The sequence below is a fragment of the Rhagoletis pomonella genome, unplaced genomic scaffold, assembly GCF_013731165.1.
Source record: "Rhagoletis pomonella isolate Grant_MI unplaced genomic scaffold, Rhpom_1.0 Rhpom_scaffold_00013, whole genome shotgun sequence".
NCBI classification, from domain to species: Eukaryota; Metazoa; Arthropoda; class Insecta; order Diptera; family Tephritidae; genus Rhagoletis; species Rhagoletis pomonella.
In genome coordinates this window covers 19,628,740-19,644,562 of record NW_023458567.1, presented here as the reverse complement: position 1 = coordinate 19,644,562, position 15,823 = coordinate 19,628,740, and the positions used below count along the sequence as shown (strand labels likewise).

General features: G+C 40.1%; 1 protein-coding gene across 1 annotated transcript; it reads left to right on the top strand.

The window, feature by feature from the left end:
• The first annotated feature begins 874 nt into the window (after positions 1 to 874).
• Positions 875 to 14,687, top strand: LOC118748931. The gene is made up of 2 exons (XM_036483683.1): positions 875 to 917; positions 14,087 to 14,687. Exon 2 carries the CDS (start codon positions 14,101 to 14,103, stop codon positions 14,524 to 14,526), a length of 426 nt encoding a protein of 141 aa, XP_036339576.1. The 5' UTR covers positions 875 to 917; positions 14,087 to 14,100; the 3' UTR covers positions 14,527 to 14,687.
• Positions 14,688 to 15,823: the final 1,136 nt, after the last annotated feature.

Here is a 15,823-nt window from a genome sequence, read left to right as displayed (position 1 = left end):
TTCACCAGTTTTCTGAAGTCGAATACGGGTACCTCGCAAATCTACCACCTATGCTTTTTACTGTCGTATTTCGTTTTTTATATTACAAATATGATATTTTTTAATACAAAATGAGAATTAAGCAGTAAAATTCATTTTGGGAAAATTTCATTGAAAATATGGTAATTTTTTCAGGAATTCAAGGGAATTAGCATCCTTGCCAGCAACTATCCGGTAATTCGTTTTCATGAAACAAAAACAAAAGTACGTGAACGCCAATCTAGTAATAATTTGCAAGTGTCATTAACAGCTGAAGAATTGGTTGTTTATTCGTGGCAACTTCCTAATAAAACAATCAGCCTTGTCATGAGTTTCATTTTCCCCGAACCGGTTCACTTTTCACTTTTGGTTTCCGTGTATTTAATATGGACGAACGAAAAATTTTTGCGTGATTTTTTTTCGGGTGAAACTCAGGACAAGGCTGAATATATTTTAAATTTAATTAGGTTTATTTGGCAATTTCAACTATAAAAACCCCAAAACAGTTTCCTTTTTAGTTTTAATTGCACCCATCAACATGCGATCAGCCGTTTTTCGTGCGTGCAAAATGTTACGAGTAAACATTTATCCATTGAAAGTCCAGTAAAAGCTTCCAACTTTAGCTTTCATTTTCGCTCCCTCACTTTTCCCTACTCTGCAAGTAGTATTTGCGTACGAAAACGCCAAAACATGAAAATTGGTAATAATTTTTACTGGATCTTTGTGGAAAGTGGGTACAAAAACACAGCTATTGTATATGTCGCCTTGTTTATACATACATACATGCACAAAAGAAACAATAAAGTTGTCGCTTTTGTTTGCTGACAGTGACGCTGAGCTTAATTGACGAACGCAAGTGTTCTCGCAACAACCAGAGCTGGCCCAAAATATCTTAGGCGGTAGGTGGAAAAAATTTAATAATGAAACATCTGATTGCATTTCTTTTAAGCCAAGCAAGACCTTCACAAGTGCACTGAGTTTAATCAACTTTTCTATTTGCTCCACTTTTTTTTTATAAGAAAGTCAATGAGTAAATATTTGTGGGTTAAAAGCAAATAATTGTTGTTTACACCATTCGATTTCAATTTTATTGTTGACTTTTGCGAACAGATGCTAATTTTAGATCTCAAAAGTTCGATATTATACGGCAGAACCAGAAACCACAAGGATTAAAGTAGAACTTAGGTTCTGCTAGAGCTGTGAAGGTATCTACTCGAAGAATGTTTAAAAAATATTTCAAAAATTAAAAATGGTATGGTATTACAAGTACTATTGTTCTCTTGGATCTTTAACCGTTGTCATAAATGCTCCAGTTTTTCACTCTCAGCAATCGCAAAATCGATACAGTGTCTATCGATTTATTGTTCGAATAAATATATTGCTTTATATAAATACATGTAAACATCCTGGTCTCCACTCTCACTGAGTTTTTCCCTTATAAATATGTTTATGTACATATGTACATAAGTATGTGCATTAGAGTAATCTAAAAATGCATGAGAAAAATTAAAGTCGGAATTTTTATGCTCTCACCCCCTAGGATTGTTCTATTTGTTTTTATTTTAAAATCAAAAAATATTTAGAAATCGCTCAAAACGCTCAAAGTTTTCCATGTATTTTATATACTTTTCATATAAATGGTATAGAATCAGAAACCGTAGCAGTTACAAATTTTATTACAAAAATCACTCTTTAACAGTTTTTTTTTAGACTTTTACTTACTTACTCCTTAAATAACAGTGCTTTCTGAATTTTATTTCATAAATCGAAAATAAAAATTATTTTAGATTTTTATCTAAATAATCTGCAAATAACAGTTATTTTTGGATTTTTAAATTGTATATCTTAAATAACAGGTACTGAAGACTTTTATTTATAATTTATAAATGATAATGACTTTTAAACGTGTTATTTAAAAAATAAACGTCGGTGACTGTTATCTAAAACATATAATATAAAAATCAATAATCAATCTGGTAATTAAAGATTATTTAGATAAAAATCCAAAATAATTGTTATTTTGGATTCGTAAAATAAAAATAATTATTTATTTTTTTAATTTTGCATAAATATTACAAGTAAAAATTTATTTTCAAATTCCATTCTCTGTGAAAAAAGACATCGATTGGTATGTATCCACTTAGTTTTAGAACATTTCCTTCATAGTGAATTTTTCAATGACAGTTTTTATCAACAACTTTTATATATAATTCTCAAAAAACAATATTTTTCAATCGGGAAACTCTGTTTCTCTGCAGGAAATTCTCGATAATAATAGCCAATTGTTTATTTAATCATTTCTTCATAGTAACTATAATTTACAGGTCCGACAAAAACCACAAAAAAATGCAATAGGGCACCAATTAAAAATCTTTAGTATTAATAAATTTATAAATAAACAGTTGGGTATTATTATTGGAAGTCGCCTGAGGAGAAGCAGAGTTTGCCGATCGAAAAATATTGATTTTCAAGAATTCAGTACTATTTCTATGAAAAGTTGTTTTTTCCCATATAAAATACATGGAAAACTTTGATCGCTTTGAGCGATCTATTAGACCTCAATAGTTTTCGATTTAAAAATTAAAAATATGGCTATATTTTTTTCGACAAAGAACAATCCTAGGTGGATAGAGCATTCACATTCCGACTTTACTTTTTTTTTTGGATCACTATAATGTATCTACATACAGTTTCTTGCCTTTCTTCCAAGATGGGCCTGCTGGTTTTTCTTCACGCTGGACAGATCCTGTAATGTATAAGAAAATTTTAGATGATTATTTCATGAACCAGAAGAATGTTCCTTTTATTTAGGTGGTTAGAATGGCGATATTATATTCAAGTACTTCATCGTAGAGGTGGATAGGATGGAATAAAATCCATTATTTACCTTCTTCTTTATTGACGCTGCAAGCCCCTTAGCGATTTTGGCCGAGTCTGTGCCAACTGACGCCGATTGGAAATGCCAAGTGAAATCAAGTCCTTCTCCACCTGGTCTTACCAATGCAGAGGAGGTCTTCTTCTGCCTCCGCGTTCACTGTACTATATCTATGTAGTTGAAAAGCTCATACAGCTCATCATCAAATCGTCGGCGGCATTCGCCATCGCCAACACGTAAAGGCCCGAAAATCTTTCGCAGAATCTTTCTCTCCAAGAACCGTTTCATTAGATGTTTTCACTGTCCATGCGTCCGCGCCATCCACTAGTCGAGGCATGATGAGTGGCTTATAGAGTGTAAGGCGGTGTTTGTACGGCGAGAGAGGACTTTACTTCTCAATTGCCTACTCAGTCCAAAGTAGCACTTGTTGGGAAGAAAGATTCTCCGTTGGATTTCAAGGCTGGCATTATTATTGGTGAATGCTGGTACCCAAGTAAACGAAGTCGTCTGCTTTTTCAAACTTGTAACTGTCAACAGTGACGTGTATGGCTCTGACTGTTTGTGTGAAGACAGGAGATACTTCGTTTTGTCCTTGTTCATCACCAGACCCATTCGCTTTGCTTCTCTATCTAATCCCGAGAAGGCAGAATAGACGTAGTCCTCGTTCTTACCGATAATGTCGACGCCGTCGTACGCCAGCAATTGCACGCTCTTGTAAAGATATGGTGCCTTCTCCATCATCAGATTAAAGAAATCAAACGAAAAAGAGTCACCTTGTCTCAAACTTCGTTTGGTATCAAATGGGAATAAAGACAACTTCTTATCGTGCTGTTGATCCTATCCTTGCGGATCTTTTTCAAGATTTGGCATATTGATCTGTGGTAGATTTGCCAGGCCTAAATTCACACTGATAAAGTCCGATCAGTTTGTTAACGGTTTTCGATTTAAAAATTAAAAATATGGCGGTGGGCTTCAGTCTTTCACACAATACGCTCCATAAGACCTTGTAACCTATGCTTAAAAGGCTGATCGCGCGGTTGGCACGTTAAGCGGGGTCACCTTTCTTGTGGATTGGGCAGAGCACACTTAAATTCCAGTGGTCGGGTATGCGCTAATCTGACTTTATTCTGCATAAAAGTCGATGCATGACATTATCAGAACCTCGCCGCCGTACTTGAATAGCTCGGCTGGCAGGCCGTCAGCTCTACCAGCTTGGTTGTAATTTAGCCGCGTAATCGCTATTTGTGCCTCGTCAAAGTCAGGTGGCGGCCCATCGACTCCATCGTCAACGACCAGGGCTCGGGACCGTCTTCTTCATAACTTTTTTTGCTGCTACCCTTCACTGGATTAAAAACTGTTCCATCCATAATTTAAGTACGTTCTGGACATCGGTCTCTAGGTCGCCATTGTTGGTCTTACAGGAGTTTGCCCTGATCTTGAAGCCTTCCAACTTCAAAAAGTAAAACCTGTGCACATCCATGTAGAATCCCAGTTCTTTAATTTGACTTCTCATTTTGGAAACTCGAAATAACGGTGCAGATGTGATGACCTTCAAAAAAAGTAGATGGTAACTCTAATTAAAAATATTATCAGCCTATAGTTTTCTTAAAACTCTTTCGTTTGGCACTAATGTTTCGATATTTTATTTATGTATCTTTCGTATAAGTAAAACAAATTCGACTTTTCAAACAGGTGGCAACCCCTTTAAAGGTATTTTCAAACTAAAATCTTTCGCTTGGCATTGTTATACATATTTTAGTTAACTGATGAATTAAGTCGAATTTAATTTTTTAAGCACATGGCAACTCTCCTAAATACAGTTAGAAATAAATTATTTTCAAACCATTTCGATTGATACCCATCTTTTGACAATCCATTTAACTTGTTAAATAATTTAAGCTTAATTTTTTCAACAAAACAAAAAAAAAACAAGTGTTCAATTTAAAGATTTCTTAACGCTCGTTCTTTTGATAACCATATTTTCAAATTTCATGTAACTTATGTATAATTAAACGAAATGCCACTTTCAAAACAGGCGGCAACTCTCTTAAAAATTATTTTCGAACTAAAATTTCCTTAAATATTTTTCGTATGATATTGTTATAAATATTTCAAATAACTGATGAATTAAGTGGAAATTTATTTTTTAAACACGTGGCAACCCTCCTAAATATAGTTCTTAAATAAAGGATTTTAAACCCATTTCCATTAATAACCATCGGTTAGTAATTCATTTAACTTATTAAATAATTTTAGTTTAGCCCTTTAAACTGGGGCCACCCTCAAACACATCAAAAAAGTTCTAAATTTTCAAACTAAGTATTTCTTGAAGCTCTTTCTTTTGACATCTATCGTTAATATTTCATATAACTTGGGAATAAAATAGTTCAACTAGACTTCTCAAATACGTGGCAACCCTATTCAAAATATTTCCAAACTACTATTTTCTTAAACCTCTTTTGTATGACACCCATATAGCCCCTTATTCACTTACCAAATTCCTTTAATTAAAATTGAATTACATTTTTTTAACATGTGGCAATCCTCCCACACGTAGATAATTTATAAAGCCTTTTCAAAACCATTTCGATTGATACCCATATTTAGTAATTGATTTGACTTTTTAATTAATTTGAGATTAATTTCTTAACAGGTGGCAACTTTTTTAGAAAAAGTAAAACCTTCTTGAATATCCACATCCTAAGTAAGCCCTTTAATTTGGTACCTCAGTTTTGAAAATCGAACGGACGGTGCATTGACGGTGAGGGCATTGATTAGTAAATAACTTGATTCTAATTATTTAACAGGTGGCAACTCCTTTCCAGTTTGCACTTGTTCTTGAAAAACCCCCATTTTTTTAACCACGTTTTTTATAGAGAATTAAACAAGGATTACGTTGGTATAATTTTAAATCCCTAATTTACTGGTCTTCACTATACAAATGAAAATTGAGGTTCCTTTTTCGGTCTAATTTCAAAAGCTAGTGAAGAAATTTGGAGGAGTCTTGGTAGAATTAGCATTAATCAATCCGGTATTAACGTTCATAATTCGATTTTAAGTTTTCCTGTAAATTCGCTATAAATTATGCAGGTGGACTTCAAAATAATAACTCGCATAAAGGAGTTAGTATTGGGGACAGGTAAAATTCAAAAGTGTATGAAAAAAGATGTCGAATTTCTACAACTGAGCGATACTTGTACTTATAAATCTGCTCCAATGTGCGGTTTTTACTCCTATATTTACGAGGCGGCGACTTTCAGTAGAGTTGATAATACCCGTATTGACATGTTCTGAGCTGGTTTGTTATAAATTAGACTCTCTATCGGCTCGTAGGCTCACTGCCTGAAGAAATTTGATCACATATCCGAGTGGGAAAAAAAATTTTTAGGGTATGAAATTCACGATTACCAAATAGCCAGGAGTTGCATTTTTCTATACCGGCTAATGCACACCAATACGCCCCACAAGAGACCTCATTGTACCTAATTTTAACATTTATTCTTGCAACATCGACTAGTCTGTTTCCCATCAATACCATTAGAACATAGCTGGGCAGCGTCTGCCCGGCGGGCGACTGCACGGCGTATTCGCGTATACTACACGCTCTGCTTGGGACGACAGCGAAAGTTCCCTGTAGGATCTCACAAACTAGACTGCAAGTGATTGTAGGTAGGTAGGTTGTCGCGGTCGTCTATAAGACACACTTAGGCTCAGGGCCCATTGTGATGCCGCATGTTGGGTCAGCAACTCCCGATCCCTCCTAAAACCATTTTGAACTTTGAACGAATTTTAGAAGATCCCTGATTTCGACGCATCTAAGATCCTCCAAGTTGTCGAAGAATTGCCTACCGAGAGTGGAGAGTCTTCGTCTAGATAGAGCAGGGCATTGGCACAACAGGTGGAGAATCGTTTCCTCCTCTTCTTCATCTTGACAGCTTCTACAGAAGTCATGTGAGCGTAGGCCGAGTCGATCGGCGTGCTTGCCAATTAGGCAGTGTCCTGTTATGACGGATACTAATAATCTAATATTGGACTTATTTAGACTCAGTAGTAGGCCAGTGCGGTTGGCGCTGAGCACCGGCCATAATTGTTTGGCAGTTTTGCAGGTGATTTCGTCCTGCCACCTTTCGTTCGCTACTTTAGTGAGCCTCTCGGAGATAAGTAGCTTACAGGTTTGCAAGGGTATTCCTATTTCGTCATTTATATCCTCAAAAGGAAGTTTCGTGCCAAGTCGCGCCAGTTCGTCGGCCTTACAATTCCCCTCTATGCCGCAGTGTCCCGGAACCCATATTACCTTTGGGCGAAATGACTCAGCCATCTCGTTAAGAGATGCGCGGCATTTCATGGCTACCATGGAGGTTGTCGACTGCTTCGTGAGGGACTTTATTGCCGCCTGGCTGTCAGTGAAGATGTAGATATCAACTTGGGGTATCATATCACACTTTACCAGTTTCGTGGCCCTGTCGATTGCCATCAGTTCAGCCTGAAAAACGCTACAGTGGTCCGGGAGACGAAAGCTGAGGGAGATTCCCAGGTGATGGGAATATACACCTCCTCCAACCCTACCCTTGAGCTTTGAGCCATCTGTGTATACAAGGATGGACTCTCCACTACTTACAGCGTCATGCTTCCACTCTTCCCTTGAGGGTAGGAGGGTCGCGAACGCTGTAGCGGGTGCAGGTTCCGGAAGTGCATAGTCCACCAATCCGGGTAGCCCCGGAACTTCCGTTAATATTCTACCGTGACCATAACTGGTATTTGACCACTTATTTAGAGTATTCATTCGAATTGCCGCGCCACTTGCGACTTGTTTGGCATGTAGGTCCACCGGAAGAAAATTCAGTAGGGCATACAGTGCCTTGGATGGTGTTGTTCTCATCGCACCAGTTATGAGTGTGGACGCAAGCCTTTGAACCTTGTTCATTTTTTTTGAAGTTTACCCCTTTCCCAAGGGCGTTCCACCATACCACTATACCGTGATAGAGAATTGGCCTAACCACCGCCGTGTATAGCCAGTGTATTATTTTGGGTTCCATCCCCCATTTTTTCCCTATTGCTCTGCTGCAGGAATATAGTGCCACTGTTGCTTTGCGCACTCTATCTGCAACGTTGGGCCCCCAGTTTAGTTTCCTATCTACTATGAGACCTAGATATTTGGTCTCTTCCTTTATTGCGAGGGTATTGCCCTCTAGGGTTATGTTCCCGAGATCAGGTATCTTGTGCTTCCTGGTGAACAGCACAAGGTCTGTTTTTTCAGGATTCACTCCCAGTCCTCGCCTGTTACACTACAGGGATAGTTTGTTGAGGGTTCTTTGGATCAGATCTGTCAATGTTGAAAGATGTTTACCCGAGATAGCTATTACAATATCGTCGGCGTATGCAATTATCTGACCGCCAATGTCTTCAAGTTCCCGAAGAAGGCTGTCTACTGCTATATTCCACAGGAGCGGTGATATTACTCCCCCCTGGGGTGTACCCCTGACGGGGAACCTTTTTATAACTGATTCACCTAATCCTGCACTTATTTCTCGGCCGATTAACATTCGTTCAATAAATGAGGTTAGTGAATTGCTTACTCCCAGATTTATCAGAGATGAGATAATCGCTGCAGGAGATACATTGTTGAAAGCACCCTCGATGTCCAGGAAGGCCGCGAGGGTGTATTCTTTGTAATAAAGTAATCTTTCAATTGTGTGCACTAAAGAATGGAGTGCTGTTTCGACTGATCTCCCTTTGTTGTAGGCATGCTGGGCTGCCGAAAGTTTGCTGCCCACCTTGTCTCTAATGTGCCCATCTATTATTCTCTCTAGAGATTTCAACAGGAAAGACGACAGACTAATTGGTCTGAAGTCTTTTGGTCTCGTGTGTGTAGTTTTCCCTGCCTTGGGAATGAAAACTACTCTTACCTCCTCCCATTTGTGGGGTATATAATTCATTCGTAACACTGCTTCAAAGACTGGTACGAGTATGGGTGCAATCATTCCTGCTGTATGCTGTAGGTCAGCGGGAATAATGCCGTCTGGTCCCGGAGATTTAAACGGTTGGAAGCTGCTAATAGCATGCTTTATGTTCTCCTCGGTTATGATATTCGCTGGAATGTCATCATGGTTGCCTATGATTCGGGTATTTGTGACTCTACTGTGGATGCAACCCGGAAAGTGCGTCTGTACAAGAAGCTCTAGAGTTTCTTCGCTGCTAGTTGTCCAATCACCATCCTCCTTGATGAGATAGCTAATATTGCTGGGACTCATAGATAGTATTTTGCGCAGTCTGCTGGCCTCCGAAGTACTTTCTATCTTCTGACAGAAGTTCCTCCATGAGGAGCGCTTAGCGTCTCTTATTGCATACTTAAATCGGCGTTGCCAATCTTTAAATTCACTCCAAGAGTTGGATCTCTTAGCTTCATTAAATTTTGATCTGCATTTCCTTCTGAGGGTTGCAATTTCAGTGGACCACCATGGAGGTTTTGGTTTCCTACTTGTTGCCCTGATTGGGCAGGCTGATTTTGCTGCACGATGAAATGCTTTAGTTATATCGTCTACGACGTTATCAAGTTGATGTTCCGAGTTTATTTGATTTGTGAGGCCGGAAATATTATTAGAAAATATTGTTTCAAATTTTTTCCAATTTGTTTTTCTGCGGTTTAAGACCGCTTGTTGTTTTCTTACTGGTACGTATAGGTTATAAACGACGTACATGTGATCCGAAAAGGAGTTGTCTTTTGAGACTCTCCAGTCATTCAAGAGTTCTGCCCCCCTGCTCATTGACACATGTAATGTCAAGGACCTCCCTTCGAACAGACGTCACAAAGGTAGGGGTATCACCTACGTTGCTAACCTGTAAGTTATTGCACATAATGAATTCGAATATCGACTCACCGCGTTCATTTGTATCTGAGCTGCCCCATATGTGATGATGGGCATTCGCGTCCGCTCCTATGACCATCGGAGTGCCGCGTCTAGAGGCCTCCATTACCGCGCTCCTTAAGGATTGTGGTGGAGGTAATGTTTCTGCGTCGTGGGCCATATATGTGGAAGCCAGCCAAATAGACATTCCGCCTGATTCCACTGCTATGATGGCGTTGTCCGCATCGCTAAACTGTATCAAGAGAAATGCATTAATACACTTTTTTTATCAATATGCACGACCTGGGTTTACCTTTGTCAGTTACATAGAACAGCTTGTATCCCTTCATATTCAATCCACAAACCCGATCTTTTATGACCCAAGGCTCCTGGATGAGTGCGATCTCCTCTTCTCTTTCGGCGAGACGGAGGAGAAGTGCGGCTGAGGCCGCCTTGCAGTGGTGGAGATTAATCTGAACTATCCCCACCATCAGTTTCGCGTGCTGCTGCTGGACAGCCAACCACAGTCCGGTTGACGTCCTCTTCGTCAGAAAGGGGGAGGATATCCTCCCCTTCTCCTTCCACCATGGTGTCGGAAAAGTCGGAGTGGTCCCCCGCCCCCTCTTCTAGAGTCACCCTCTCGAAGAGTTCGCCGACCATTCCGGAGGTGGATGCCACTTCGTCGTCAGTAGCACTTTCCACTGCGCTCGCTTCGTCGGTAGGGTGTTGTTTCCCTGACACGTCCTGCCGATAAACATGGAGGTTCAAGGCTTGGAAGCCATAATTTATCCTCCAGTTTTGGTTGGCTAGCGGTTCTACTGATTCCTCGTTGAGGACTATTACCGCTAACCTTCGCTTGCCATCGATATCGCCTATCTTTGCTACCTTCCAGTCGTGGGTGGGTAGCTCGGGGTTGCCCATACGTATCCATTCCAGCACTTCCTGTGGGTCGGTGTGGAAGTCTGGAATCCAGGCCCTGGATCTGGGCCGATTCGGAATGTCTTCCCGCTTTATCGCCTCAAGGCGTGCACCCGGCCAGACCTCGCCTACGCGACTGATGGCCAGGGTGTATAGGTCGACGGATCTCTGGTCCGCGCACCTTGTTAATTTGACGCGGTTTTGGAACCAACCGGCGTCCGCACAACTGGGGGGTGGTCCTGGGTTTTCCCCTAGAACCTCCTTATAGACGGCCCAGAGTCGCCTGTTGACCAGGTCCCAGTTTTGTGGTGATATTGCACCATCAAGTGAGCTGCGGTCTATCACAGCCCTGGTAAATGTGTCCTTCGCCGCGTCCGCGAAGGATCTTTTCTGCAGCTCGTCCGCTGTTAAAAAGGCGGATACCCTTGTTCTCTTGGGTTCCGAGCTTAGCTCCCTAGAGGACTTCCGCTTGCCTTGAGCAGACTCTTGTTTGGCTTTCGCCTGGTGTTCAGCCATAAACTTTTCGGCCCAATTTCTTGAGTCCAGCTCTTCTGCGGTCAGTTCTTCTGGCTTCTTATCCCTCGGTCTCTCCAGGATTCTGAGGGCTGACCGTCTGGTACGATAGTACCTTTCTGATGCACTAATGTGCTTCTGGGGATGGCTACTGCCCATCGCTACATTAGTGCCAGAATGGCGCACCTCAGAGGCCGCTGGCTTAGCCATGCGGTCTGATGTCGCCGACGCCGCTTTAGGGATTGCACCTGTCGATGTTCCCTTGCCTCCTGGAGTGGCGGGGACGGCAGCAGGGCTAGCTTGTCTTGTGACAGGGCTGCCCTTGCCTCCCGAAGACCTATCTGCGAGGGTGGGTCTGCTACCAGCACCGGACGGATTAAAATCCTCGCTAGCTTGTCTAGGGACATGGCTAGACCGGTTGCCGGAAGGGGGCCTCGATGCCGTTGAGGCAGTCCCAGAGGGGACAGAGCGTATGCTCAGCCCTGGCTTGGCCACAGACTTTGCACCGCTGGCTTGCTTGGTCTTGTCCGAGGACAGACCGGACCTTCCTGACTGGGTGGGTCTACTTTTTTTTGGGGGGTTCTCGGTTATCCGAGGCAGGTTTTTTATTTGGGTACATCATACCATAAACTTCCGCACTGCTCGACGTGGCGAGCGTGGCGGACTACGTATTTAGGGGGGGAAAAGGGAGTCGTCGACCACAGCGGTCCCCTCCGCTGTGGCAAGGTCATTCTACCTCCTGAGGTGACCCGGTATCAGGAGAGCGCCGTTAGAATACAGCCGGATACCCCTGGCTGCAAACCATCCAATAGGCACGGTGACGCATAACACCCTGGAATAGGGGGGAAAGGAAAGGGAAAGATGGGAGAGAAGGGTTGGGTAGGACGAGCGTGGGGGAATCGTCGGTACGGTCCTTTCCGTATGTATGATTGGAGGAACACGACGCCCACAGTTCCGCAGACGGGTGGTCGACCAATCTCCATACGGAGCTTCCCTCTTGGTTCGTGCTGGTTTAAAACCCCCCGAAGGAAGATTTAAACCACCACTTAAGCCTCATCCCCACGGCAAGGGGACCAACACGATGAAGTGATTGTAACTAGGCCAAAGTTTGGTCCAACAACATGTCAAATTCTATTTACATTTAACATTGAATGTCCTACGCTCGGACCCATAGTTGCCAACTTGGTGCTTTAAGCACTAGATTTAGTGCTTTTTGAAAATTAAAACGCCAAAAAAAAATTGTTTAGTGCCTATTGCCTTTTTTAGTGTTCTTCTTCTGAACTCAAATTTCTCATAGATAGTTAGAACATGAAATAATTTGAAATATTTAAAGCTGTAGCAGCACTGAATTTAAAAGAATCTACATTAATTTTTTCATTTGTTGCGATTCGATTTTTCTTTCTCTAAATATACCAGTTTTAATCTTCAGTACCTACTTCGGTATTACTTCGTTAGCATGAGAAAAAGTTTTGTGTATTGCATTATACTTATAAATATTACTTATTTTTTTCACTTTTGTTAAATACAAACTGTTATGAAAAAAGTGTCCTTTGGTATAACAAAATTAGTGCTTTTAGTACGGTAAAACGCTATTTTCCCCAAGTTTTGGTGCTTTTTGAAACTCAGAAGTTGGCAACACTGCTCGGACCAATTGTCCGCTTCTGCATTACATTGTAACCAATTTTGGGGGGGAAAAAACAAAAATAAAACTTGCGCCAGCTGGGATTCGAACCGGGGTTCTCAGATTTTCTAAGCGGATACTCTCTCCGCATGCCAACGTCCCACATGAAAATTTGTTGACTAAGTGCCTACATATCAGCAAGTCGTTAATTGTACCCGTTGTCCGCTATTGCATGACATTGTAACCAGTTTAGATCAAAACTCATACCTTATGTATTACATTCGGACCACTTTTAGTACAATTCACCTGTTTTACATTAAATTGCTTTATATTTTTGGACTATCTTTGATCTAGATACAAAGCTACTATACCTACAACTATATTTTTCGGGCGATTGGACCAATCTTTCCTTCAGGGTTTTATTCAACTGCACGCACACAGTGACATCAATTGCACGCACACTACAAGAATGCTCTGCCGAAGCTGGCCACCTCTGCATTAGAAGTTGGAACTCCATTCCAACTGCAGTAAGAGGCAAATCAAATAAAAGCAACTTCAATTAATTTAATTTAATTTAGCTTTAATTTAATTTGAGATTAAAATTAAGTTCAACGGCACTTAAGAGATGTTTTCTTTTATATTTTTTTTAACCTTTAATTGTTCGTTTTGTTCTATTGTCTCACATTCAGTGTAGGTTCTATTATATTTTGTACCTATATTTGTTGTACTAAAAAAGAAGGCGATTCTAAATGACTGCATATGAACAGTCCATTTAGTCCTGGATTTGATTTCTATCTCTAAATATTCGGTCTCAGTTCTCGAACATCGTCTTTTTGATTCTCCATTTCACGTTAGCAGCAATCATGTGGCAGGGTTAGGAAAATTTGTATTTATGTACTTATTTCCATATATGTATGTACATACATACCTATATATATATATATATATATATATATATTTTTTTATAAATATCTTTGTACCCAGATGAATGTTTTAAAATAAGTAAAGGCACATTAAAATAAATACTGAGACGTTTTATTTGCCGAAAAGGTAACTTTGCACAGGTGTTCCCTCCCATCTTGCGAAAATCAAACATAGACACATCTTTGTACATATATTCAAAGTCATGTTAAAAAAGTGAAACACGTGGCGATATATGAGAAAAAATTACTGCATTTTGATATAAAAGGGCGTCTGCTTTCGGAAATCTTCACACAGTTCTTTAAGCACTCTACTCGTAGCAAACCAGTAAAGGAAACAACGAAATGCTAAAGTTATCAGGTCTTCTATTTACAGGCATTTTGGTCACAATGACCTTTCAAATTGTTCGTTGTGATGATGAGCCCATCCCCCCTTCAGCAGGGGATTCAACTGTAGCAACTGAAAACAATCAAAGCAATAAAACAAATCCACCAGCAGGAAGTGGGACCGCAGCTGCTTCAAATGTAACTACACTGAATTGTAGCGCAAATGCTGCAAGCGAAACCCATCCAAATTGTACCGTTTCCACTGCAAATCCATCAGCAGGAAATGGGACCGATAATACTAATGGTAGTAACACTAGCACGCCTACCGAGACTACTGCGACTGAGACTTGTGAGCCTAAGACTCCTATAACAGGAAGGGAAGGACCAAGAGAGGGAGAAAGGCGTCGTGGAAGTGGAAGAGGTACACCAGGTAGAGGATTGGGTGGTCTAATTCACAGAGGTAGAGGAGGTCCACCATCTCGAGGTTAAGAGAACCCGAGCTTTAAAGTAATATGCAACTATTTAGCCTAGTTCTTGTTTCCTTTTTGTGCGAATTAAACATTTACACATATATTAGAAATACATTAGATATGTATGTATGTAAATACGGAAAAGTGTAAAATTGTATTTCTTTATTTTTCCAAATTTTTAATATTTATCTTGCCATTAAATTTTAAATAAAGTCACGAACGAAAAGCGAAAAAATGCGTTTTTTTCTTTTGAAAATTCACATGGACACGAAATTTGTATAAAGAAGTGGTTCTGTTAAACAAACAATCGGCAAATGGTAGCAGATTTAAATACACATCCTTCTAAGATATATTTATGAGGCAATTTTAAGACTAGGAGTGGTAACCATCTGACACCGACAGACACTGCGTGTATCCGACACTGACTCTTATTGCCATTTGGCGGCCGGGTGGGAAAAATGTGGCGCCCCTCAACCGATTGTGGAATATTAGATATGGTGTGAGAGCAGGTGGTTTTTTAATCTTTTATAGTCTACTTTTTAAACCAGTCAATAGTTTTAAGCATTTTTCAATATATTCTGGTTTAAATTTTAGTACAAGCAGCCGAGAAAATGATGTTTTCTTATGAGTGGTTCAAAATTATAACCAAAAAGTGCGTGGTTTCAAGTATCGGCCCTATTTGTTTAAAAATCAAACCAAAATGTTTTAATTCTAGTTTATTTAAAATCTAAACCAAAATAGAAAATTTTTGTGTTTAAAATTTAAACCGAACTGTTTAAATTCTACACCCAACATATGTATTCTTTTTTTTTAAACTGGGAAGGTTTGTATTTGGAACTAAATTTAGTTTGAGCATAAATGTAGTCCAAAAAGCTTAAAATTAAAACCGAAATTTTAAACCGTGTACGTACATATACCTACATATTTGGGATTTATTCTTTCGACGCCGCTAAGTGTCATTTCATCAGCTATTTTCAACGCCTTCTTTTGTTCTGGCGTCAATGTTTAGTGACTTAGGTTAGATAGGAATGGCTAGAGAAGGCATAAAACTATTCCCTTTTATATTAATCACCGTTACCTCCGAAAGGCCTTCTAGAGACAGTTTGCCAGGAGTATGTAATCGCCTTCTACTAAGAGCTCGGCAGTGGCAAATATTATGTTGTACCCTTTCTTCTTTTTCTTCTACGAATCTGCAACTACGACAATAGTCCGGCGCGCTTACACAGGTCACTGTGTAAGCGGTTTCACAGGAGGAGATGTTACTCCAGCGTTAATTTGCTATCTGCATTTTGCTGCTCTTGGCATCTAGCTAAAAA

What these genes read in the sequence shown, in the direction of transcription:
- LOC118748931 (XM_036483683.1), top strand. Translation starts at nt 14,101, where the DNA reads ATGACCTTTCAAATTGTTCGTTGTGATGATGAGCCCATCCCCCCTTCA.